Source organism: Miscanthus floridulus, chromosome 8 (genome assembly GCF_019320115.1).
Source record: "Miscanthus floridulus cultivar M001 chromosome 8, ASM1932011v1, whole genome shotgun sequence".
NCBI lineage: Eukaryota > Viridiplantae > Streptophyta > Magnoliopsida > Poales > Poaceae > Miscanthus > Miscanthus floridulus.
The window spans coordinates 40,353,646-40,378,231 of NC_089587.1; the positions used below are offsets into that span (position 1 = coordinate 40,353,646).

A 24,586-nucleotide genomic window follows, 5' to 3' on the forward strand; every position below is an offset into this window, starting at 1 on the left:
CATCTGCCCACCAAGGTCATGCTTAATAATGTGTTGACCTTTGGGATTGGTTAGAATTCTTTCAAAGCAATATGAAAACAAAGGGAACAACAAAGAACCGAAACCCCTACCCTCTGCACACCAGATGTTCAATGAAAATATCTGAAATTCAAAACCACCGGAATATCAAAGTTTCCATAACTCAATTTCGTCGGGTTTGTATCAAGAGTTAACCGGAAGCTCTCTGAAATTAAAATAAAAATACAAATGAGGCACTAAACATCTTGTAGCTTGCAGTTGGCCCAAAAGGTATAGTCTATATGGAAGGAACTAAAACTAATACTCGGTTACGAACAGATCACCAAGCAACATGATAATGACCGGTAAGCTTGATCACGATCTGATGCCATCAGTTCTTCTCTAGAAAATATCCACCATGCTGGAACCAATAAGCCTGTTCGCTTAACTGTGGCTTGTCGTAAACGATCGTAAATTTTTAGCCGAAACAGTATTTTTCTCTCACACAAACCAGCCAGCAGTACTTCTTCACAAACCAGCAACGATACGAACCAGCCAACCGAACAGGCTGAATGTTCTTGATCGATAATTGTTGCTCCAGTTTCACCACGTGTTCTTGAACGAGCCGAGCTACCACCCTAATGTATTGTCTTTGTGCTTAATGTGCCTGCAAACCTTCCCCATTATAGAAAGGCACAGAATTTGTACTGTATCTCTGTAGTTAGCAGATTTCATTGTGTATTGCCCACAATGCCCAGCTCACTGTTGGAAAACCAATTCAGTGCCACTCACACGTGCCTAGAAGCAGTTAATGACACAAACCTGGGAACTCTCCAAAGAAGCTTTGGTATTACTGTGAAAACAAGTAAGCAACCACATGTGCTCCATAAAAAAAAAACTGCAACTGGACACTGAAAGAAAAGATGGCCCTTCAATTCTCTGATCAACCCTACTAGCATTTATTTGTCCCACTGCAACCATTATTGAGGATACCTTGCCCTGACAAGACACTTGGCACAGTTATCTCAGTCTGCTGCGCCATTGCATGTAGTTCAGGACAAGCAACAGCCAATGATTGCTCAATTAGCCAAACATCATCCCAAGAAAGGTATGCTGATACCATCGCCCACCAGAAAGATTACGCCTCCACCATAAAAAAGTCAACAACACAATCACACGATGATTTACTAGCATTTTGAAGGTACAAAGACCAATACATTAGCACAAACAAGTCACACAATCATCTCTTATCTATGTGCCACCTTACACAACAACTAGAAGTCCTATACAAAAACCACAAATCTAATGACACTCTCACTGAAAAAGAATAGTAAGTTGTGATGCAATGTAAAAAGAATAGTAAGCTTGGATGTGTACAGTTGAAATCATTTAATGAGATACCAATTGATAATTGACAGATTAAATAGTTCACTTCTGTTTTCTTTGCTACCCTATCTAGTTTGGTCAATCAATCTGTAACAAAAAATACCTGCAATTGCAATGTTAGTGATAAAAGTGATAACTTTCTCAACCTAAATAATAGTTAACAATTAAAATTTTATCCTGGAACAACATATGACATAATTAATGCTGAACATCGTTTGCTCTCTTACCGTTTGAGTAATGCCTGCAAAGAGCACAAAATGAAGCTTCCCTGCAACAAGGATCAACATTCAGTTACCCCTGTCTCAATTCCCATCATAGGTTTCTCACACTGCAGATCATTACTAGAAAACATTCAGTGGTTCATTGCTTCTGAAATGTAAGGAGAAAAGCCTTCATATGACAGTAAACAACTGTCAATATCAGAAAGTTCAGTTCAGTTCTGCTAGGTCAAGTTCCAACACCATTTGTGGTGGATTGTAGTGAAATGAACAGAGATTATAAGATTTCACCTTATACGACTCTGCCAGCTACTCTATCTACATGTTCTATAATCGTCTACCAAGTTCTGAATATCAACATTATTAACCATACAAGATTACTATTTGTAAACTATGAAACAAGGACATATCAACTCAAATTTGTAGTAGCGAACAGATGTACACAAAGAAATAGCAACAACAACAACAACAACAAAAACAACAACAAAGCCTTTAAGTCCCAAACAAGTTGGGGTAGGCTAGAGTTGAAACCCAGCAGAAGCAATCAAGGTTCAGTCACGTGGATAGCTGTCTTCCAAGCACTCCTATCTAAGACTAAGTCTTTGGGTATATTCCATCCTTTCAAGTCTCCTTTTATTGCCTCTACCCAAGTCAACTTCGGTCTTCCTCTACATCTCTTCACGTTACTATCCTGGCTTAGGATTCCACTACGCACCGGTGCCTCTGGAGGTCTCCGTTGGACATGTCCAAACCATCTCAACCGGTGTTGGACAAGCTTTTCTTCAATTGGTGCTACCTCTAATCTATCACGTATATCATCGTTCCGAACTCGATCCCTTCTTGTATGACCGTAAATCCAACGCAACATACGCATTTCTTAAAGGCCATGACCCTCATTCCTGAAATTTGGCTCAAGAATTCTTAAAATAATAATAATAATAGTTATAAATTACTCAAAGGCATTTAGTTTAAACTTGTTAACAACCAGCACGTTATAGTAGAAAGGACCATACACAAAAACATTGTACCACCTCCAGTCACAAAAACATGTTGCTAAGGACAAGATTTGGTCAAAGCTTAAAAATTATAAACATCAATAACTATTACATTGTTTAGTTTGAAAACATGTAAGTTCTATGTGTAGATTTGTATGCAACATACTTGCAAAGTCTATTAATTTTCAAGGATTTTTAATAATATTTTCTAGAAAAGATTAGTGGTCAAAGATAAACATCAAATACCGTGCAAAGTCAAATGTGTAGAGTATTCGGGAGCGGAGGGAGTAATTAACCTAGAGCAATACAATGGGTGAAGACATTTGATTTCGCACCCTTGGTTTAATCTTTCATGATTATGTAATGCTCAATTTTTAAAGAACTACACTCATAATAGGCATGCAAGTATATTTTGGATTGATGCTAAATATTTGAAGCACTACACTCATACACATGCAAGTATTTTTGGATTGTTCATGATCATATAATGCTCAACATTTGAAGCACTACACTCTAGACATGCAACTATTTTGCATTGAAAACATATTCAAGTAAAATCCATCACTCCTAGCTCATGAATAGAGGTAATAATACTTGTGGTCATATACTCTAATATATCAACGGATGATTTAATTCTATTTGGCATCAAAGTAAGTAAACTAAAATCATAATGTAAAGATTTTAGAAAAACACATCTGTTGTTGACATTCGACGATATACTTATATTGTATTATTAACTGAATGGTTTTAGGGGGGATGGTACTTGAGTGAGCAAAGTTTATCTCCTATTTGTCATATATGGTATTATACCAGCTTTTACTGAAGATATGACATAGGGACCGTTATTTCCCATATCTCCATTTTATATTTAAGCTTATTGATGTTAGCACATTAAGGCAAGGAGCTGAATGCTAAATTCACAACCACAATCAATGTACCAGCTACAATACTCAATGGGAAGTCCTGAATCCTGATGTGCGAAAGCTGTACCCTCAAATCAGTTTAGCCACATAAGATGCTGATTCGAATAAAAAACATAGAGTAATGACTTGAATGTTAGCACACATTGTACTAACTCTCAAACCAATCTGAGATGGAGGCACATCATTTGACACATAATTTCTCATCCATCTCCATTACATGACTACAGTAATAGAAGTATATCATAAACCCAGAACTTTCAGTTGAATGGAGACAAACCTTGTGTGATCAATCCTCCTGGTCATGTACATGCTTCAGCACAGGGAAGGTGGGAGCACAAACCATCATGAAAGGATGCACTCCAAAGAGGTACCAAGTTTGTCTGTAGTCCTGTGTTAGGTCATATACCTTCTTTACTGTCCTTGTACACATACACATGTAGAAGACTGGCATCGTCTCCGACCGCATCCACATGAACAGAAACCCCAGGAGGCCAACTAGGATCTGCAAGGTGACCAAACTGCCGAAGCAGACAAAACGCATCGAACAGCTTCCAATCGTCATTGCTAATGCTGCCTGTACTATAGTGCCAGATGCGAATCTGAAACCCTTTTGCATAGATGAGATAAAATCCAGAACCCTCAGCACGTGACAGCCTAATGTTAGCTTGATATGCATGCTCCACTACTACTTCTGGTAGTTTGATGTAGAACAAGCTTAAGGTTGGCAAATCTATACCAACAATGTAACCGGCTGCACAGACCATGTGCAACTTTCCACAGGCAATCAAAACTAACTTGTTCCATCTGGCCCCAGGCTTCGCCTTGCAACTTGGATATATGAACCTTTAATCTAAGGCCGCTGCACATCAAGGTCACTGCGGTGTATGACATACTGCCGCCATCGCCCACTGTGAGGAACACATCTCGAGAGAAGACACTGTAGGAACCTTGTACGGCAGGGGCAGTAGCTTTGGAAGGGCGATTGTGCCCCGCCCAGGTTGAAGCGGGCGGCGCACGGCAAATCCGCTGTTGAGGGAGAGAGCGAGATGGCCGCTGCTGCAGTCCGATACCACTTCCTGGCCCAGTCCGAAGCTGCCGCGGTGGATGACAGCGGCGAGCTCCGGGTGCTGCGGCAGCGGCACGAATCGCGGGAACGGGCGGTCGCAGTAGGTGACGAGGTAGAAGCCGAGGGGGTGGGGCGGGTGGAGCTTGCGGAAGCGGCGGACGAAGGCCGGGTCAGAGGCGAGCCTGAGCCAGCGCCTGCAGACGGCAGCGGCGCGGACAAGGCAGGTGGGGAAACCGAGGCGGAGAAGGATCTCGTGGAGGAGGTCGCCGTTGCCGAGTACCTCAGCCATCGCGGCCGCGGATGCTTACGCCGGCGGCGGGGTTGTGGGCTCCGTCCTCTTCATCTTCGAATCTTCGATTATATGGCAGAGATCTATACCATATATGGAATCTGGTTAGTTTTTGCAGAGGCTGGGTTGGGTGGAAGGCCCAAAGTGCGGAAATGGGGACAGCGATGAAGTAAAAGCAGCGCCGTTTTCCCTGCATTTGCTTTGAATCGTGTCTCCAGTGTGTTTGTTTTCCTGATCGGTAACGCCGAGCGTCCGTTCCGCCGGACAGAACGGACCCGCCTGCACCCCTGTCTCGCGCCTCGCGTGCCCTATCCGCACCTCGTGCCTCGCGCCCCCACCCGCGTGTTGCTCTCGCCTCGCACCTTGCCCTGCGCTGCGCTCCACCGCACGTCGCGCCTTCTGCCCGAACTCACATGGTGCACAGTCGAGGTCCACCTCCGCGACATGGCATCGAGCTCTCTACCGACGTCAAGCTCTGCGTCAACGAACGTGCATTAGCACATGTTACAACAATATATTTAATGTGTTATATATATATATATATATATATATATATATATATATATATATATATATATATATATATATATATATATATATTGTATATGTTTCATCCAGATGCTACAAAAGTAGATCTGGTATTGTACATGTTGCAACAACTATACACATATGTTGCAAGTGTATGTTTCAAATATTTCAGCTGTTTCAAACGTACGTTGCAAGTGTTTTATCTTGGCTACACATATGTTGCAAGCGTATGTTTTAAATAATTCAGTTATTTTAAATGTATGTTGCAAGTGGTTTATCTAGATGTTGCATATGTTGCAGTTCTCATACACATATGTTGCAACTGTATATTGTAAATGTTTCATCTATTTCGGACGTATGTTGCAACAAATACTTTTTATGTTGCAAGTGTTTCATGAGCAGACGTGGCAAGAGGACGTAGGCGACGGTGGTCCCCTCGGACGCAGCGGTCCCGTGTGCGCGCGAGAAGCAAAGCGGGCGCGGCAGTAGGCAGAGAGCACAAAGCTGTATCCATGGGCGTGGCAGCAGGCGCGATACATGAAGCTACATCTATTGGCCGACAGCAGGCACGTTGCACGAGGCGAAGTAGAGCACGAAGGCACATCCATGGACAGTCAGCAAACGCGGAGCACGGACAAAGTGAAGCACCAAACTATATCCATAGACCACGTCCGAACGTTCGGGCGCCAGTCTCTCTGTTTCCTGACCCTACCTAGCATGGCTACGACCATACCTCTGGCCAGCTCAAGCACGGTTGTTGTAGTGCAAGCTCAAGTGTTTGTTTCACTGATTCACAGCAAGTCCGGCTAAACAAAGATTATATTTGTTTGCATGTACAAATATGTATAGCTAGTTTTCAGTAGGAATATGGTAGTCTTACCACCACATCTTCTCGTTTGTCCCCTCATTATCATCTCCCCTCATTATCATTTCATCGAGTACTCCACTAGCGTGAGCACCTGAAGGCAAATGGCTGCCGCAGCCTCCTCCCTGCAAGTGAAAGTGTGTGGCAAGGGCCGCGTGACGATCCAGTTCGGTTGCTGCTACAACTACGCCACGGACTGTGACGGCAACCCAAAGGGAATCTCTCACATGCGGTGAGCTGGAGGCGGACCCTTTGCCGCCGCCGCTCAAGTCCATGGTCCGCCTCATGTCTGGCGCTTCCTCCCGCGGACCTGCGTGCCCGACGGTTGCATCGTCAGCGTCTACGATGTGGGCGCGACTGCATCCCGCCGCACGTGGACCACCACGACTTCGCCCGCCCCTTCTACACTGTCTCCTTCCTCTTTTGGCAGGGGCCTTCGGGCACTATCAGAGACCGGCTCTTTACCGAGTGTCGGTGGTTTACCGAGTGTTGTTTTTCGGACACTCGGCAAAGATGTTTTTGTCGAGTGTTTTTTTTTTACACTCGGCAAAGAGGCTCTTTGTCGAGTGTTTTTTTTTGACACTCGGTAAAGAGCTTATTTGCCGAGTGTTTTTTTTACACCTCTTTGCCGAGCGTTATTTTTTTTTTGACACTCGGCAAAGAAAATTTCAAAGCACATTTTGAAGCAGTAAATTAATTCAAATAAAAAAGTTTTCAACTACAAAGTTGTATAACTCATCAAGATGTACAATGTTTGTTTTGGTCTTTTCTTCATACGACAAAGTGAAAATAAATTTGTTCACAAATCTAACATATCTTTCTTGTAGTTTATAAGATTTGTGAACAATGTTAGAACGACCATGTCGGATGAACAGATGATCAAACAACCAAAATAAACTTTGTAGATCTTGAAAAGTTATGAAACTTTGTAATTGGCAACTTTTTGATTTGAAAACATCTTGTCATGCAAAACTGCGTTTGAATTTCAAAATTTTAAAATTTAAACTTTTCAAACGACCTCGGATGAAAAAACAACCAAAATAAACTTTGTAGATCTCGAAAAGTTATGAAACATTGTAGTTGACAACTTTTTGATTTGAAAACATCTTGTCATGCAAAACTGTGTTTGAATTTTAAAATTTTAAAATTCAAATTTTGTAAACGACCTCGGATGGAAAAACTTCCTAAACTAAAAGTGTAGATCTCGAAAAGTTATGAAACTTTGTAGTTTACAACTTTTTGATTTGAAAACATCTTGTCATGCAAAACTGTGTTTGAATTTCAAAATTTTAAAATTCAAATTTTGTAAATGACCTCGGATAGAAAAACTTCCTAAACTAAAAGTGTAGATCTCGAAAAGTTATGAAACTTTGTAGTTTACAACTTTTTTATTTGAATTCGTTTAGGGCCTCAAACATACAATTTACACTCGGTTTAGTATAATATATTGGGAACTAAAACGGAATCCAGACACAAGTGAGAGTGTAGTGTAGTGGTAGAGGAGGTACGTGCACAGCGGGAGGTCTCGGGTTCGAATCACGTCGGCCACGTAGCCATGAAATTCACGCGAAAAATATCGTAGATGGGTGGGCGTTGGCCGGTGGGGGCCTCCATCGATAAAAAAAAATTCCATTTTTTGGGGGGTAAAAATTCCTATTTTTTTCGGGTTTTTTTCGGTTTCAACTTTGCCGAGTGTCGGGCACTCGGCAAAGGCTTTGCCGAGTGCCCGATAAAAGACACTCGGCAAAGTTGGCTTTGCCGTCACTATTTTTGACGAGTGCTGTTCGCCGAGTGTTACACTCGACGAACCATTTGCCCAGTGTTTTATGTCTTTTGCCGAGTGTTTCGGGCACTCGGCAAACTCAAGGAGTCCGGTAGTGAGGGTGGTCGGCCTCAGCGAGTTCGTCGGCCCGACGTCCATCTCGCTGCCCCCAGGCTCCGTCCTTGTGCTCGCCAACGGCGACGTCGCCAAGCACCATAGTTCATAATTTCGCCCAGGCATCTCCACAGATTTGCCGAGGGCTAGGCCCTCGGCAACGGCTTCTTTGCCGAGGGCCTAGCTTTGCCGAGGACTCCTGGGGCTGGCCCTCGGCAAAGACCCCCTTTGCCGAGTGCCCGAGATCTAGCCCTCGACAAACCCAGAAGCCCTCGGCAAAGAGGACGTCTCCAGTAGTGAGAGGGAGCAGAATACAATCACTGGATATAGGGCCTGTTTAGCAGGGCTCTGGCTCCTCTGAAAATGGCTCCGGCTCTGGCTTCTCTGAAGGAGCAGTTCCTCTGGAGGAGCTGAAGCTGTTCTGAAAAACGTTTGGCAAAACGGCTCCTTCGCACTAGACGACGTGAACCCACAGCAAGGAGCCGCGCGAAGCTCGTTTTTGAGGCTTCTCCTACGCAAGCAAAAAATGACTCTGGCTCTTGTCCGGCTCCCCATGCAGAGCCCTTTCCAAAACAGACGTTTGGCACAGCTCCTGCAGGAGCCGGAGCTGAAGCCCCTGCAGGAGCCCTGCCAAAGAGGCTCATAATATCTAAAGTTGTTACTACTATATATGTATAGGCATGATTTTCTTGGTAGGTGTGCAATGTGGCAAATTTCTTTCCATGCCAGATGTTATCGAGAAATTGAGAAATTTTATACCTAATTTTGTTCTTCAGATTTAATATTTATTAACACTAGAAATTGAGAAATCTTATACCTAATTTTGTCATTGAGAAATTGAGAAATATTAGCACTAGATTTAATTCTGTGTATGAATAAAATGTGCAATGTGATAATTCCACACTGATATAGCTGAATTTTAATTAAATACACGGGCAATGTGCGATACCGTTTATATTGCGACAATGGGCTATACTGATCAAGAATTCACCATTTTTTCTTCATAGGAATGGAGATCTGTGCTTGTATTTGTTGGTACGATATGCTTGATCTTAGGTGCTAACTCCATGGCGATGGTGAAAATGACTATATATATCAATGTTTCCTTACATCTTAACGTTACCGTTTAGTTATAAAGCCATGTCTACCAAGCATGGACAAAATAGCGCTTATTCTTGAAGTCATTGTAAGGGCACCCAAGATGTAGAGTACAATTAAAGTGCAAGCCCTAAACGAACACAGTTATAGCAAATTTCCATAGTTAATAGGGATGAAAACAAATGCTACTCATCAAGCTGGATGAAATAAATCATAATATATAATTATATAACAGTTAGTTGCAATGTACTATGTATTTGCTTTCTTATGGTTAACAAAATCAAATCTTGAGTTTGATGACAACAAGAAAAAATGGTGAATTCTTGATCAGTATATAGACAAATGGTTGCATAGACTAAAGAATTCAAGATGTATACACTCCGCAGAAATCCTCCATTATATTCCCAATCACACACGGTGGGTAGTTCAACGCAAACAACTAAAAATCACTGTAGTCGGACTCAGATCAAATGTTCAATGGCTGAACCTGATGACAAATTCGCAGATACGTACATGGCATCAATCGCTGAATCTAATGTACCATCTGAAGATCCAGGTGGAGATTGAGGCGGCGGTGGGCGGATATGAGGAATGTGCCAGCAGACGAGGCGACAGCCAGCGTGCTTGTGTCCTCGCGGGTTTGTTACAATTGCAAGCCGATTCAAGCGATCGAGGAATCCGTCGAACAGGCCGATCTTAGTCAGGTCTCACGTCTCAGGTATGCAAAGGAAAGGCTTATCCACCGATTTTTTTTGAATCCAATAAAATTCAACTCCAAGTCGCGACCGAGCCTGCACCCAATTTTGAGTCGAAGTCGAACTCTAACTAGGAACGGAGTAGGATTGTAAGGACGTGGCTCCTCTGCCTCCCCGTACGTAAATTGTTCAGCCAGCCACGCAGCAGGTGGATCTACGCTCATCATCTCTATTCATAGTTTGTACCAACTCGATCGATCTCCCAGACACCTTCAGGCTGCTGGTGCTCTCCAGGAACGTCAACGCCGACGCCGACCTAGCAATGTTCCCGTACGGTCTTTCGTGTCCGCAGAAAAATGGCGCCCCTCCCATGCGGCCGTATCCGCCGCTGCCACCGCCGCCCGCTGACATCGGCCTGTTCGGGCCAGGACCTTTGCGCCCTCCGCCGCCGTACGCTGCTGTCCCGTATCACTACGACGGAGGTGCCGTTTTCCGCCACCCGGTACCCGCCGCGGTCCACCAGGTGCTGCAGTCGGTCACGGCGGTCAACTTCGGCGCGGAGCTGGACATGATCGGCTCCCTACTCCCGAGCTACCCGTACATCGTCGTGGACACGGATTACCCGGGCACCGTCCACCGCCCGCCCGCCGGGACGCTCGAGGGCGACCTCACCTCTGACGACCGCTACGAGCTTGTCAAGGCGAACGTCGACGAGCTGCCCATGGTGCAGCTCGGGCTGACGCTCTGCGATGCTCAGGGGAACCTCCCCGTAGTCTTCGTCGACTGCAACATCGGCTATCCTGTTCCTATGGAGCGAGCCTGGGAGATCAACTTCTCGGACTTCGACGTCCACCGTGACCGGCACGCCGCCCAGTCCGTCGAGTTCCTCCGGTCACAGGGCATCGACTTCGACAGGGCGCGCGCGTGCGGCGTGAGCTCGGCGGATTTCAAGGAGAAGCTCGTCGAGGTCCTAGCTAGAGCGGCGCCGCGTGGGGACGACGAGCTGACGTGGGTGGCGTTCGGTGGGGCGTATGATCTGGCCTACCTCGTCAAGATGCTCAGCGACGGGCAGTCGCTGCCGGAGAGCAGGCAGGAGTTCATGGATCGGGTGAGGGCTCTCCTCGGTGGCCGAGTGTTCGACGCCAAGTACATGGCGGAGAACTGCGGCCGCGCGGATCTGCGTGGCGTTGGTCTGAGGGCCGTAGCCGCCAACCTCGGCATGCCGAGGCCCATCGTGGAACCATCGTTCCTTGCCGGTCCTAAGAGTCTTACCGCCTGCCGCATCTATACGATTATGAGGATGCATGTGCTATCCCAAGAAGACGTCGCCGCTTGTCAAGGCATCATAGATGGACTCCAATGATTATACACCTATTACTACTAGAGATTTTTTAAGCCGAGCATCTTATGTCCGTAAGTAAAAAGTAGTATATATTTGTGTTTGCGTTGTTACTTCTGATATACTGGTAGTAGCAAATATGTTCGTACGTAACAAGCGAATTTACAATGCAATCAATGTTCTAATACATCGTAATGTAAAAGGTGTGATTTTTCTTTGTGTTATATAAACTTTGGTAATATATAATAGCAGTACTATTTATGTGGTGGTTCTGCATTTCGCGTTTGACAACAGGCACATTCATATGTAGTGTACGTGTTTATACAGTAACCAATGGACATGCATATGCGGCACACACGTGTTGATATAAAAAATTCTTTCATAATGACAAAATAGTTATAATATTTTTTGGAATATAATAATACACATGTTGTCGTTAGACAGACATTTGTTAAAAAAATCATATGTAATTGGCAAATAAATCTTTATATTTTTCAAAGCCATAAGCCCATGAGGCATGATCAATTTCATCTTACAGTACAATACAGATGATACTATTCTTCTTACAACAAATATTTTTTTAAGATGAACAGTACTAGAGGCAGCACGCGCACCCGCGCAACACTCCGCCCGCACGCTTTCTCTTTCTTCCTCCCTCGCCCTCCTTCTTCTTCCTCGCGTGCTCCCGCGCCGCCTCCTTACCCTGCATAGCTCCGGCGACGGCGATATATGCGACCTCGACCTCCTCCAGATCTGGTGCCCCAACCTTGCCCCTGCCTCCAACACCTCCCACCGCCTCGCCGGAGCTCCGCGGCCGCGGCCGTGGCCGTGGAGCTCTGGTGAGACCCTACTGTCGGTAACGACAACCTTCTCCCCCTCCCCCTCCCCCCTCCCGCATGCAACAATGCCGAACTCCGGTGAGCTCCACCGAAGTTCGGCCATGGCGTCCCCGCCCCAACCTGGCCCGACCGCCGCTACGCCGCCATCTCCCCTAAACCGCCCGCTGGCCATCCCCACCGCCTCCTTACCTGCCTCCCCCCAGCCAGCCATTCTATAGCCCACCGGATTTGAGGAAGAAGGTGGGGCGTGGCCGCCGGAATCCTAGGCGCCGCCGGAGCTGGGGGAAGAAGAGGGTTGGGGCGGTGGAGAGGAGAATAGGGCTCGCTGGAGTTGGGAAAGAAGATGGTCGGGGGCGGTGGCGGGCATGGGCGTGGCCTCTGACGGCGCGGGCACGGGTGCGGCTGGCGTGGCCTTGGCTCGGGCACGGGCGGGGCGCGGGTGTGGCCTCCAGGAGGCGGCGCAGGCGGAGCGTCCGATGTGCGCAGTGGACGGCATCGAGGCTGTGCAGTCCGAGCGACGTGAGCGTGCGTGCTTGGAAAGAATCATTTCCGTTTTAAGATATATGTAGGTGAGTTTACTCTCAAGCAAAAATAAATTCATGTTAGACATACTTGATAATATAATTCAGTACCGGCCTTGCATAAGCATTGTTCTCATCCCATGGCAATGGTATGCTCTCTGATGTAGTATGTATATATTGCTATTCCATGTGCCATTTAATCATCGTCAAATGAACAAACAAGGTCGTCCGAGACAAATTTTGTAGCGGTGCAGATTACACTCCAATAAGTTGCTCAGGCACGAGTCAAATATAATTAAAGCTGCGCATCTACATTTTTTTTAAATAGAAAGAGACTCAGTTTCGGCCACAAAAAATAAGTGAGGAAGTGTAATATACTATTCTCGAGTTATATATAAACAATACTTCTTAGGTCATATAAACAGAGTATCTGGCTTCACATAAATATATCGGTATCTTTTAGTATTACATTACATATTTATTAGAAGATTTAAATGTATCTTAGGTCCATTAACTTTTGCCCTCGTGTCATTTGTAGATTCATGAACTTTGAAAGTGTAATTTTAGGTTTTTAAACTTTTTAGGTCCTTCACCGGAGGTCCATACCACTTGGTTTGGCGTTGAGATCCGACGTGGCACGTGCACTCAACAACCAAAGTGTTGTGTAAATTGTAATTAGCCCATTACCAATGCTTATTGCATCCTACATGCTCAGCTCACCACACGCCCCGCCCAGTCGCCCGCCCCTCGTCAGCACGGCTAACTCCCTTACCGGGGCTTGTGCCCGCCACCAATGCGCCCTACTGACGTGCCCGCCTACTGCCATGACCTTGTCGCCTCCTCTAAATAGCGAGTAGAAGCACTCAAAAAATTTACTATAGATCTAGGCTGTTGGGATGCCTCTATAGAGACGGTTGTCCCAGCCACCTCTACTCTTCCGCCTCTACAAATTGGTAATTTTGTAAAGGCGGTGCCCAGCCGCCTCAAGTAATTGGATTTGTAGAGGAGGCTGGGAACAATAGCCGCCTCTACAAATCTATTTCCAGAGGCCGCCTCTATAAATAAGTTTTACAGAGGCAATTGGTAAACTACAGCCACCTCTATTGTTCGGTTCTGACATAACCTCAACAGATTCATTCCAGATATCAAACACCATTCCAGGCATACACATAGATAAAAACATATACACCATTCCAGAGACATATACATAGATAAACTGTTAAACATATACACCATTCTAGAGACATATACATAGATAAACTGTTAAACAGTTAATAGATGGCATGAAAGTTGTCATTTACAAGTTCTTGATAAACAGTTAATAATAGATCTCATGGTATAGCTTCCATCTACAGTAGAGAACTCTAGAAATACTTTAAAGAGATTCACAAGATGGTTATTGGGTGTTTGAGGGTTTGCGCAAGGACATCAAGGAGGTTCTATTAAAAGTTTTGGTTGAAACGACTTTGGGTTGTGACACATCCAAATTGTCAATGATCCCGTAAAGCATGATCTTACAAAGCATATTTGTGTTGATGCCTCGTTTACTCAATTTCATTGTCATGAGAAAACAATTGCTCTTCAATATGTGCCCTCTAAACTGCAAGTGGTAGATTTCTTCACTAAAGCACAAACTCGCACTACACCATAACCTTAAAACAACGACTGCTCTGGAGTTGCTAAAAGTCCTGTACAGCAACGGACAGTTAGTTGCTAAATCTTTTAGCGACGGACCCTGCTGTTGTTACTAAAGGCGTCGCTATAAGTAAATAGCAACGAACATGATCTTTAGCGACCAACAGTTCGACAGTCCTACTTTTAGCGACCGACAACATGTTAGAGCTTTTAGCGATCGACAGTTCATCACAATAATGAAATTTTAGCAATTGACAGTCCATCGAGCTCAATTAAATAGGTAAAAAAATTGAACCAGATGTATTTAAAACTGTGTAAATTGAACCAAACATTCAGGACCAATACACAATATTGAAATTATATTATACAGATTTTGAATGACATACACAAATGGGCACATTAATCATACTCTCATTCATTTACGTCAAATGAGTACACATGTCATGTCACTAGCTTGTTGACATCAAGCCAACATACAAGCATATAGCTGATTGCAAAAACTAGCAATTGTCATCAGGTTGTACAACAATCAATATTTGACTTCACTTGCTATCGATGTTTCACTACCGATAGCCTACCACGGGGGTAACCGAGGCAGTTTGTTCGGACTTTAGCGTATGCAAAACTCGACGGTAAACGTAAGAGATAGTCGATTTATCCTGGTTCGGGCCCTCGACCATGATCGAGTAATAGCCCTACGTCCAGTCGGCGTTAGCCTTTGCGTTGGATTGATTATAAAGTGTTGTCTCTAACTCTCTTCTCCAGGAACTCCACTCTCCTTTATATAGTCAGGAGGCCAGAGTCCTGGTCGGTTTACGATGAGAGTTCCTAGTAGGATTATAGAATAATACTACTACTAAGATTACATGGAAAGAATCCTAGTTAGACTAGATCTTCTCCCTTCCTTGAGGGGTATCCCGTGGGTCCCGCATTGACAAGCCCCCGAGCACTTCATGGTTGAGCTCTGGAAGCCTCGTCTTGTTCCTTCAGGTCTTGCCGAGTAGGAACAAGCGTCGTCCAAGTGCTTTCTTGAGCGAAACCGTGTAGCGCTTCGTGAGATCTTCGGGTAGTGTGTACTTTTTTTTGAATGAAAAAGTACTCCCATCTGGGTGTAGCCCCGAGCCTCTTGCTATTTGGAACAAGGAGCTGGAGGGTCTTGTCTTGAAATTGCTCTGATTCTTCGTCGAAGGGCTCCCGAGCATATACCTGGGTTCTTTATAAAAAAGAACTCAGATATAGCTCGGTCCGGGTTCTTTTTGTCTTGAGGCCTTGAAGTGGTCTGTCCTGAAGAAGTCTTCTTGGTGACGTGCACTTTTTTCGAAGGAAAAAGTGCACTCACTGAGTGTAGCCCACGAGCCTCTTGCTATTTGGAACAAAAAGTTGAAGGGTCTTGAATCTTATGTTTTTTGAAAACTCCTGTCTTGAAGAATTCTTCTGAGTGATATGCGCTTTTTTGAAGAAAAAGTGCACTCACTGAGTGTAGCCCCCGAGCCTCTTGCTATTTGGAACAAAGAGTTGGAGGGTCTTGAATCTGAGTTGTTCAAAGAACTAAAAACCTCTCCTGTTGCAGCCCCAAGCATATATCTGGGTTCTTTTGTTAAAAAAGAACTGGATCTTGGCATATTCTCTGGTAGTCTGCTGTTGTCTTGGTTGTTTATGAGATTCCCGAGTTCTTTCTATAAAAACCGAGTTCTTGTGTTCCTTGTGAGGTAACCCTTCGTTGCTTCATGGTTGATGAGTTCTTTTTGTAGTAATATGATAACTCTGTCGTGGTGCTGGATGGATAAGTCTGAAATCTGCCCGTTGAACTGTACCTTTGTGTAGAAGTGTGCCATCTATCATTTTAGTTGTGTTAGTTATCTTGAGAAATGGATCATTGCGTTCTCATGTCGTGTTTAAACGGGCCTAGTGGGCCGCATTTTTATTGCTGTAAAAATCTATTTAAAGTCCTTTCTTCTTCTTTTTCTTTGCTACCCTGCTTTTGCCTTGAAACCCTAGTCTTCAAAACTCCACCATCGACATTGTCGCTGTCATCTGAGCACCGCCGTCTGAGCATCATCGTTTCTTAGTGCTTTATTGCTTTCGCTAGTATGTGGGTAGGAAGAAATCAGCGAGCAAGTCCTAGGCAACCTTTGTAGATGAGGAGGCATCGCTTTCTATGATTGAAAATCAAGAATTCATGGCCATGAGGGCTGCTCAGAAGATCTGGCCGGCTCCGACTATGACTGAGGATCAGTTGAGCGAGCTTGTCAGTGATGGTCTGATCCAGGGCAAGGAGTTTGCTGATTAGAAATCTCTAGGCCAGCATCAGGTCCCAACTCTAGGCCCTGGTGAGATTGTTCTTTTTGTCTCTTTTATCCGTGCTGGACTCTTCCTTCCTGCTTTTGCTTTTCTTCATCGATTTCTCAGTTATTTTGGGATTAGCTTGAACCATCTTGCTCCCAATGCTGTCCTTCATCTTTCTATTTTTGTTCATCTTTGTGAAACTTTTCTTGGAATTCCTCCTTCTCTTTATCTCTTTCGTTACTTCTTTCGTCTGAAACCCCAACCCCGCAGCGATGACACCCATGTTCTTGGTGGCTGCGGTATTCAGTTTCATCAGGGTTGTAAGAGTAAATTCTTTGATTATGACTTGGTTGATTCTGCGAGGGATTGGCGTGCCGACTGGTTTTATGCCGCCAATATGATTCCTCCTCTTGCTGTTCATTTTGGTTCTGGTCCCATGGTTAATGACCGATGGGATAAAAATCTCCTAATGATGGATGAGCTCTAGGCGATCAAGCCGTTTCTTGAGAGGATATGTACTCTGAAATAGCAAGGCTTGACCAGCTTTGGGATCGTTTCTAGTTTTCTTCGCCGCTGTGTTCAACCTCTAAAGGAGCGAGAGAATTATGGTTTTGAGTACTATGGGGCGGAGGACCCTTCTCGTATGGTCCCTGCCCTTGAGTTGACTGATGAGGAGGTGCTCGAGCGCCTTCAGAAGATGTTGAAAGGAGTAAGCATCATCCCATATGCTGTCCCTGAGTATTGTGCTAACAACCCGCCTCCTACTGTGAGTTGTTTTTTCTTATGCGGGTACTTTTTGTATTTCCTTTGCTGTCTCCACTTTTTGCTTAATCTTTCTCAGTCTGGTTGTTTTACTCTTTTATAGGAATTAGGGCATAACTTCATTGATCCGATCCCCCTTGATGACTGCCCTACCATGGTGGAGACTGGGGAGAGTCTTGCTGGGGCATCTTTAACCAGTAAGTTTCAAACCACCACGATGTTTCCTGGTGTTTCTTCCGTAGTTCTTGATGCATATGTAGAGTATGTTCCTCGTCCTAGTTCCTCGAGCTCCTCGTAGTGTCGAGAAAAGGGGGCGAGCGGATTGTTCTTCTTCTGGTTTGTCTGCTACCAAGAAGTCTCGCCAATCGAGTACTCGTCCAGGTACTCAAGTTATAGGTAGCGTGCTCCTAGGTGAGCATATTAATATGTTTTGTCTTTTTGTTGTTTGTTTGTGCCTTTAACAGAGTACTTTTCTCCTTTTTCAGATGGCGCTGTGGTTGGCTTGTTTGAGAGTGAGGTAGATGAGGATGATGATGCGGCCCTTGTCATGCGCCGATGAGTTGTTTTCTTGTTTTTCTGTTGTTGAACACCTCTTTTTGTTCTAACTCTGGCCTTGTTCTCTTGTAGTAAGCGGTCGTCAAGCTCGAGTTCTTCAAGGGCTCCGATACCGACCACGCCACTCCTATCGTAGAGTGGTGGTGATATTTTTGCTGCTATAGTTCCCCCTCTAAGGTCTTCTGTTGGTCTTGGGGGTTTTATGAAGAAGAAGATAGCTAAGTGAGTGAATCCTGGTTATGTTTCTTTGCTTCTATTTTCCTCTTTTTTGATTCATATTCTTATCGTCGAGTTTCCTTATCATCTTGTAGACCCTCGCCTTCCCTTAACCCTCAGTTGACCTCTTGTCAATCCTCTGGTGCGCCCCTATGTGCTGAGTCTCGGGACTCGAAATGTACGGTCGGCGAGGTGGCTGTGAGGGAGACAGGGTTCCCTGGTGATCATGTTGCTATGGATTTGCTGACTCCGGGGGTGACCCTGGCCATGGCGGTGGCTCCATCTGAGGGGGTAGCCGGGGCTTCCTAGGATACGGTCCTGGTACTGCCTTCTTCGCATTGGTCAGGCTTCTCCCTCTGCTCCTCTTGCTATTGGTGGTCAGCGTTTGGATGATGATGTGGTGCAACAATTCGATGCCACTCATCGGTTGTCAGAGCTGACCGCTGTCTGGGGAACCTTTGCGACTTCTTTTGGGGAAAAACTCCAGGTAAGTTTTTCTGAAGTTCTTTCTTTGGATGTTCATCTTTCTTCTATTCTTATGTCTTGTTTTTTTCTCTCTCTTTTTGTTCAGTCTTTTTCTTAGGATCATACCGGCTTCTTTTTCTCGTCTGAAACTGAGAAAAAGTTGTCTTCTGAGGTTAGTGCCCTAAAAACAGAGCTTGACCGCTATCGGGCTGAGATGGAGGCCGAGCGTCAAATGCACCAAAGGGAGGAATAGGCTCTCTGTGCCTAGGTGGTTGAGGCAGAAAAGCGGAGGGATGCTGCTGTCCAGGGGGCCTTGAAGAATGTGGAGGCCATGAAGAATGAGTGCAATGGTATTGCGGGTTCTTTTTGTTTCCTCTTGTATTCAAATTTCACTTTCTGCTGACTTGTTTTTTGGTACCTGGTCTAGCTCTCCGAGTTGAAAAATAGAAGCTCTCGGAGGGTATTGAGGAAATGAAGATACTTGTTTGCAATAGTCACAATAGGGCTGAGGAGGTAATTACTCACGCTGAAGAAGAACTCATGCTTGCCAAGTTGATTAGGTGTAGAGCTGAATAGGGATCTTGTGCAGGTCCAAAAAACTATTGAAGTCTTGACTGGCAAGTTGGCGACAGGCTACTGAGAACTGGAATGTTTTGTGGAAATTATTTCAGTCAGTAGCCGATCTTCTCTGGACTCCAACAGATGATGGTCAATCTTGAGCTCAGTTTATTCCTCAAGTTCCGACCTATTTCTAGGAGTTCGTGAAGAGGTGCGCCCAACTATGTACCAGAAATGTTCTTACCCAGGTCTGGGTTCTTGCTCCGAAGGTGCCTTTGTCCAAGATTGCAGAGGAAGCCGAGAGTCAAGAATATCTAGATGCCGTTAAAAAGGTGGAGCCTGAGGTCGAAGATTTAGCCATGAGGATTGTGGATAATTTTAATATTGATATTTCTTCTCCTGATGACGACGCTTGATGTAATTGACCTTTGTACTCTAGCCTCTGTAATAGGATATTATACTTCTTTTTGAATGAAGATTCTTTATTTTTTGATGATGTCTTCTTTGCCTGGATGTCTTTGCCTTGTTTATTCTTTAAATGAGTTGTCCAAGTGATCAGAATTTCTTTTTCCGAGTAGTCATTTGTTGGTTGTGGTGCGCATCCACAGTTTATGGTGGTCGTGTTGTTTCATTCGTTGTAGGATCGCTCCTTGATAGGTCGAGCGTTTGTATGGCTTTTATCTACTGCCGTGTAATCAACTCGGTATATGCAGATCATTGTCTTGTCAAATCTTCTTGATTTTGTAAGTGCTTGTCCAGCTTTCGTCTGCGTCATGTAAATAACTTGGTATATGTAGATCGTTGTCTTGACAAACTTTCTTGATTTGTCGAGTGCTTGTCTGGCTGCCGTGTAAACAACTCGGGTTGGTTAAGTAGATCTTTGTCCTGACAACCTTTTTGTTCTTATTAGTACTGAAGAGACTTAGGACCAGTGATCTCAAGTATCTTCAACTTCTTCTTTTTAGCTTTTTTGCTTAACTCGAGATGTGGCCAGCATCTGTCTCTTTCCTTGGTTGTAAAAACATCTTAGGATCGGTTCAGGTGTTGGCTTGTCAGCTACCCTCATCGGCAGGCTCAAGCATCTTTTCGGCTTTTTTGTTCACGGCTGGTATGCTCAAGCATAATTTCAGTCATTTTGCTTTTTGGTTCGGGTGTTAGCTTATTAGCTACCCTCATCGGCGGGCTCAAGCATCTTTTCAGCTTTTTTGCTCTCGCTCGGTATGCTCAGGCATAATTTCAGCCATTTTGCTTTTTGGTTCGGGTGTTAGCTTATTAGCCACCCTCATCGGTGGGCTCAAGCATCTTTTCAGCTCTTTTGCTCTCGGCCGGTATGCTCAGGCATAATTTCAGCCATTTTTCTTTTTGGTTCGGGTGTTAGCTTATTAGCTACCCTCATCGGTGGGCTAAGCATCTTTTAGCTCTTTTGCTCTTGACCGGTATGCTCAGGCATAATTTCAGCCATTTTGCTTTTTGGTTCAGGTGTTAGCTTATTAGCTACCCTCATCGGCGGGCTCAAGCATCTTTTCAGCTCTTTTGCTCTCGGTCCGGTATGCTCAGGCATAATTTCAAGCCATTTTGCTTTTTGGTTCGGGTGTTAGCTTATTAGCTACCCTCATCGGCAGGCTCAAGCATCTTTTCAGCTTTTTTGCTCTCGGCCGGTATGCTCAGGCATAATTTCAGTCATTTTGCTTTTTGGTTCGGGTGTTAGCTTATTAGGTACCCTCATCGGTGGGCTCAAGCATCTTTTTAGCTCTTTTGCTCTCGGCCGATATGCTCAGGCATAATTTCAGCCATTTTGTTTCTTGGTTCGGGTGTTAGCTTATTAGCTACCCTCATCGGCAGGCTCAAGCATCTTTTCAGCTCTTTTGCTCTTGGCCGGTATGCTTAGGTATAATTTTAGCCATTTTGCTTTTTGGTTCGGGTGTTAGCTTATTAGCTACCCTCATCGGTGGGCTCAAGCATCTTTTCAGCTCTTTTGCTCTCGACCGGTATGCTCAGTGAAAACAACTGAGGGAAAGCCATAATAAGACATGTTGTCGAGGAACACCATCTTTATTGATCATGAACGTTGATATGCTTAGTGAAAACAACTTTGGGAAAGCCATAATAAGACATATGTTATCGAGGAACACCATCTTTATTGATCATAAACGTTGATCTCTTGTGGCTTGTATATATATTCTTCCTTGAGTTGTTTTCATGCGTAGAATCTTCTTAGTTGGCTGATGTGCCATGTATTGTTGAGTCTTTTCCATCTTCAGTTATCAACTTGTGCGTGCCTGGTCCGATGACTTTTGTGACAATAAAAGGACCTTCCCATGGACTGAGTAGTTTATGGCATTCGTCAGTTTTTTGTATTCTTCTCAGTACTAGGTCTCCAATTTGGAGTGATCGAGGCTAGGTATTCTTGTTGTAGTGGCATCTTAAACCTTGGAGGTATCTGGCTGATTGAAGGGTAGCGTTTACTCTGACTTCTTCTATACTATCGAGTTCTAATCTTGGTGACGTCTAGATCAAGTCGGCAGGTAGTACGGCTTCTGATCCATAAACTAGGAAGAAAGGTGAGTATCCGGTGGCTCTGCTTATTTGAGTTCGGAGCCCCCATACTACTTTGGGTAATTCTTTAATCCATTTGGATCCATAGTCCACTAGTTCTTCATACAATCTTCGTTTTAATCCAGCTAGTATGAGTCTGTTAGCCCTTTCTACCTGTCCGTTGGCTTCTGGATGTGCGACTGATGCATAATCTATGCCGAAGCCATAATCCTGTGCCCAACTTTGGAATTCTATAGCTGTGAAGGGGAACCTAAATCTATGATGATTCGATTGGGCATGCCAAAGTGGTGCATAATGTCTTGGATGAACTCGACTACTTTGGCCAGCGCTGTAAAGGCTTCGAAGTGGGCAGTCCCCTCACCGAAGACCCCAGTATCACCCCCACCTTAGAATTTCCAAATCACCACAACAAGGTCGACCTTAGCTGTCGAGTAGTTGATCACCCCAACCGAGTAGTCGATCACCGCGGCCGAGTAGTCGGACATCCTGGTGACTTGTAGAGCAGCAACCGAGTAAGACAGCGTGGGGCGTGTGTCTCACCTAATGAAGTAGTGGCCAAGTAAGGCAACCAGCGGTGGGCGAGCTCCTTATTTGATGACATGGTCCAAAAAATGGTTCCCTTTTTGGTGAGTAGGCTTCACGGATTAAGGCCTCAGCCACCCATGTAAATCAACTGTAGTAGAGCCATGGAGGCATATGGATAATATCCAGAGATATATGATGATTAAAGAACATTTGAAAAAATATTAAGCCATGACTTAGCTTGATTGACGGCCGCGTGGTAGAATCAGCGCGCAATCCTAACATTTTGCGCTTAGGAGACCTTAGTGGTTGTAGCCCCCGAGCATCAGCTTGCGAGTACTTGGACATGAGTTGTCGAGTAGTTGGTCACCGCAGCCAAAGTAGTCAGAAACTGTGATGAGTAGTCAGACAACTGGCTTGCTTCTAGCTCGGGATGTAGCCGGACAACTAGCTTGCCCCTGGCTCGGATATCTTGACATAGTCGTACCATGACCCGACTTCTTGAGGGAACTCTGAATGTACTTTGAGTTGTATTCTAGATAGGCCGAGGCCGCGTTCTGGAGCCCTGTCAGAAAAGAACTCGGACTATTCTCGAAAGAACTCTGAATGCTTTCCGAGTTGAATTCTTAATAGGTTGATGCCACGTTCTGGAGCTCCGCTGGAAAAGAACTTGGACTATTCTTGAGAGAACTCTGAATGGTCGCGTTGTGAAGTCCTAACGGAAAAGAACTCGGACCAGCATGGAAAATGGTTGGTCGTGAAATCTGAGTCGGATCAGACATCACAAGCCGCGTGAGTTTCCTGGCGATTTGATCTACCGTAGTTGCCAAAATAGCGAGGTCTTCATGGTGATCTGAATCTTCGAGGAGATGACCTTGAAGCTTGCCGTTGTCATCCGCCTCGTAGATCCATGAACTGAAGATGAAGGTTGATCCCATCGAGAAGATCATGTTGACAAGGTCCGTTGAGCTCTCATTTGCAAATTCACCGAACTCCCCCACCTGGCACGTCAGCTGTCAATGTTTCACCACCGATAGCCTCCCATGAGGGTACCCAGGGCAGTTTGTTTGGACTTCAGCGTATGCAGAACTCGACGGTAAATGCAAGAGACAGTCGATTTATCCTGGTTCGGGCCCTCGACCATGATCGAGTAATAGCCCTACGTCCAGTCGGCGTTAGCCTTTGCGTTGGATTGATTGTAAAGTGTTGTCTCTAACTCTCTTCTCTAGGAACTCTGCCCTCCTTTATATAGTCAGGAGGCCAGAGTCCTAGTCAGTTTACGATGAGAGTTCCTAGTTGGATTACAGAATAATAATACTACTAAGATTACATGGAAAGAATCCTAGTTAGACTAGATCTTCTCTCCTTCCTTGAGGGGTATCCCATGGGTCTCGCATCGACACTTGCCCAAACTCAATGCTTCAGATCCTCCGCTTTCACCTTGAGTTTGAGGGGGAGTGTTAAGTATGTCAAGGCCCATGGCCTATTGGGTAAGAAATTACTCAAGCATCAAAAGTTTGAACACAAGATAAAGTTGTATTCATTTCATGATCATACTATACATATGAGAGGTGGTATTTATAGGGCCCCAGTCTTCGTATTTTACATAAAATGACTATTTTATCCCTAACTCAAATATTTACATCCCTTTTGTACTTCAAGGGCGAACCAGTCATTTTGCACTACTTCGGTCTTTGTTCTTTTATTTAGCCATCATTCTTCTGGGAAACCTTGTCTTCTGACTTAGTTGATTTCTGCTCCACCTTTCTTTGTCTTCGTTAATCAGCGAAGTCGAATTCTTATTAGCGAAGCCAAACTTCTGTCTTCGCTCTTCGTATCGACTTCTTCTACGTCTTGATTTCCCCATCTTCTAAGCGAAGCCTGAATCTTTTCATACGAAAGTCAAAATGTTGCCTTCGCTCCATAGATATTGTTATGGAATTTTAAGGTTTCAGCTCCAAAGTTTGGGGCTATGTTTTTTGATGAAGTTAAATTCCCAACAGCAGCCCCTCGCGAACGAAGGCCTACTCCAAATGTCTGAATTCCGCTGAAGTTCGAATTTAGAACGAGGACAGAAAATGCCAGTCCCGAACTTTGGAGTTGGCCGTTTATATCTGTTAGACTTATAAACAGTTGATTTTTGAACTGCAACGGTCGAATTTGACCGGCAGAATTCAAACCGTTGCGTTTGACCCAAAGCCACCTATATATACTACATCCTCCCCTCCTATTTTTAAGCTTTGTCGAAGACGGGGAGGTTCTGTTGAAATTTTCTTTGAAGCGAAGTCAAAAGTTTTAGCGAAGCCAAATTCTCTTCCGCAGACTGTTTCTTTCTAGGGGTGAAAGTTTGGTTGACTAAGGTTAGTTTTTGACTTTGTTTCTTTTTCTTCTTCTTC

General features: G+C 44.6%; 1 protein-coding gene across 2 annotated transcripts; it reads right to left on the reverse strand.

Moving 5' to 3' along the window:
- Nucleotides 1-219: 219 nt before the first annotated feature.
- Nucleotides 220-5,066, reverse strand: LOC136471721 (uncharacterized). 2 transcript variants are annotated; one of them, XM_066469476.1, is made up of 2 exons: nucleotides 3,797-5,066; nucleotides 220-1,651 (listed from the first exon to the last, which is right to left on the reverse strand). In XM_066469476.1, exon 1 carries the CDS (start codon nucleotides 4,872-4,874, stop codon nucleotides 4,392-4,394), a length of 483 nt encoding a protein of 160 aa, XP_066325573.1. In that variant the 5' UTR covers nucleotides 4,875-5,066; the 3' UTR covers nucleotides 220-1,651; nucleotides 3,797-4,391. The 2 variants fall into 2 exon arrangements, with proteins under 2 accessions (XP_066325573.1, XP_066325572.1); XM_066469475.1 differs by having other exon boundaries at nucleotides 220-2,500.
- Between the last annotated feature and the right edge of the window lie 19,520 nt (nucleotides 5,067-24,586).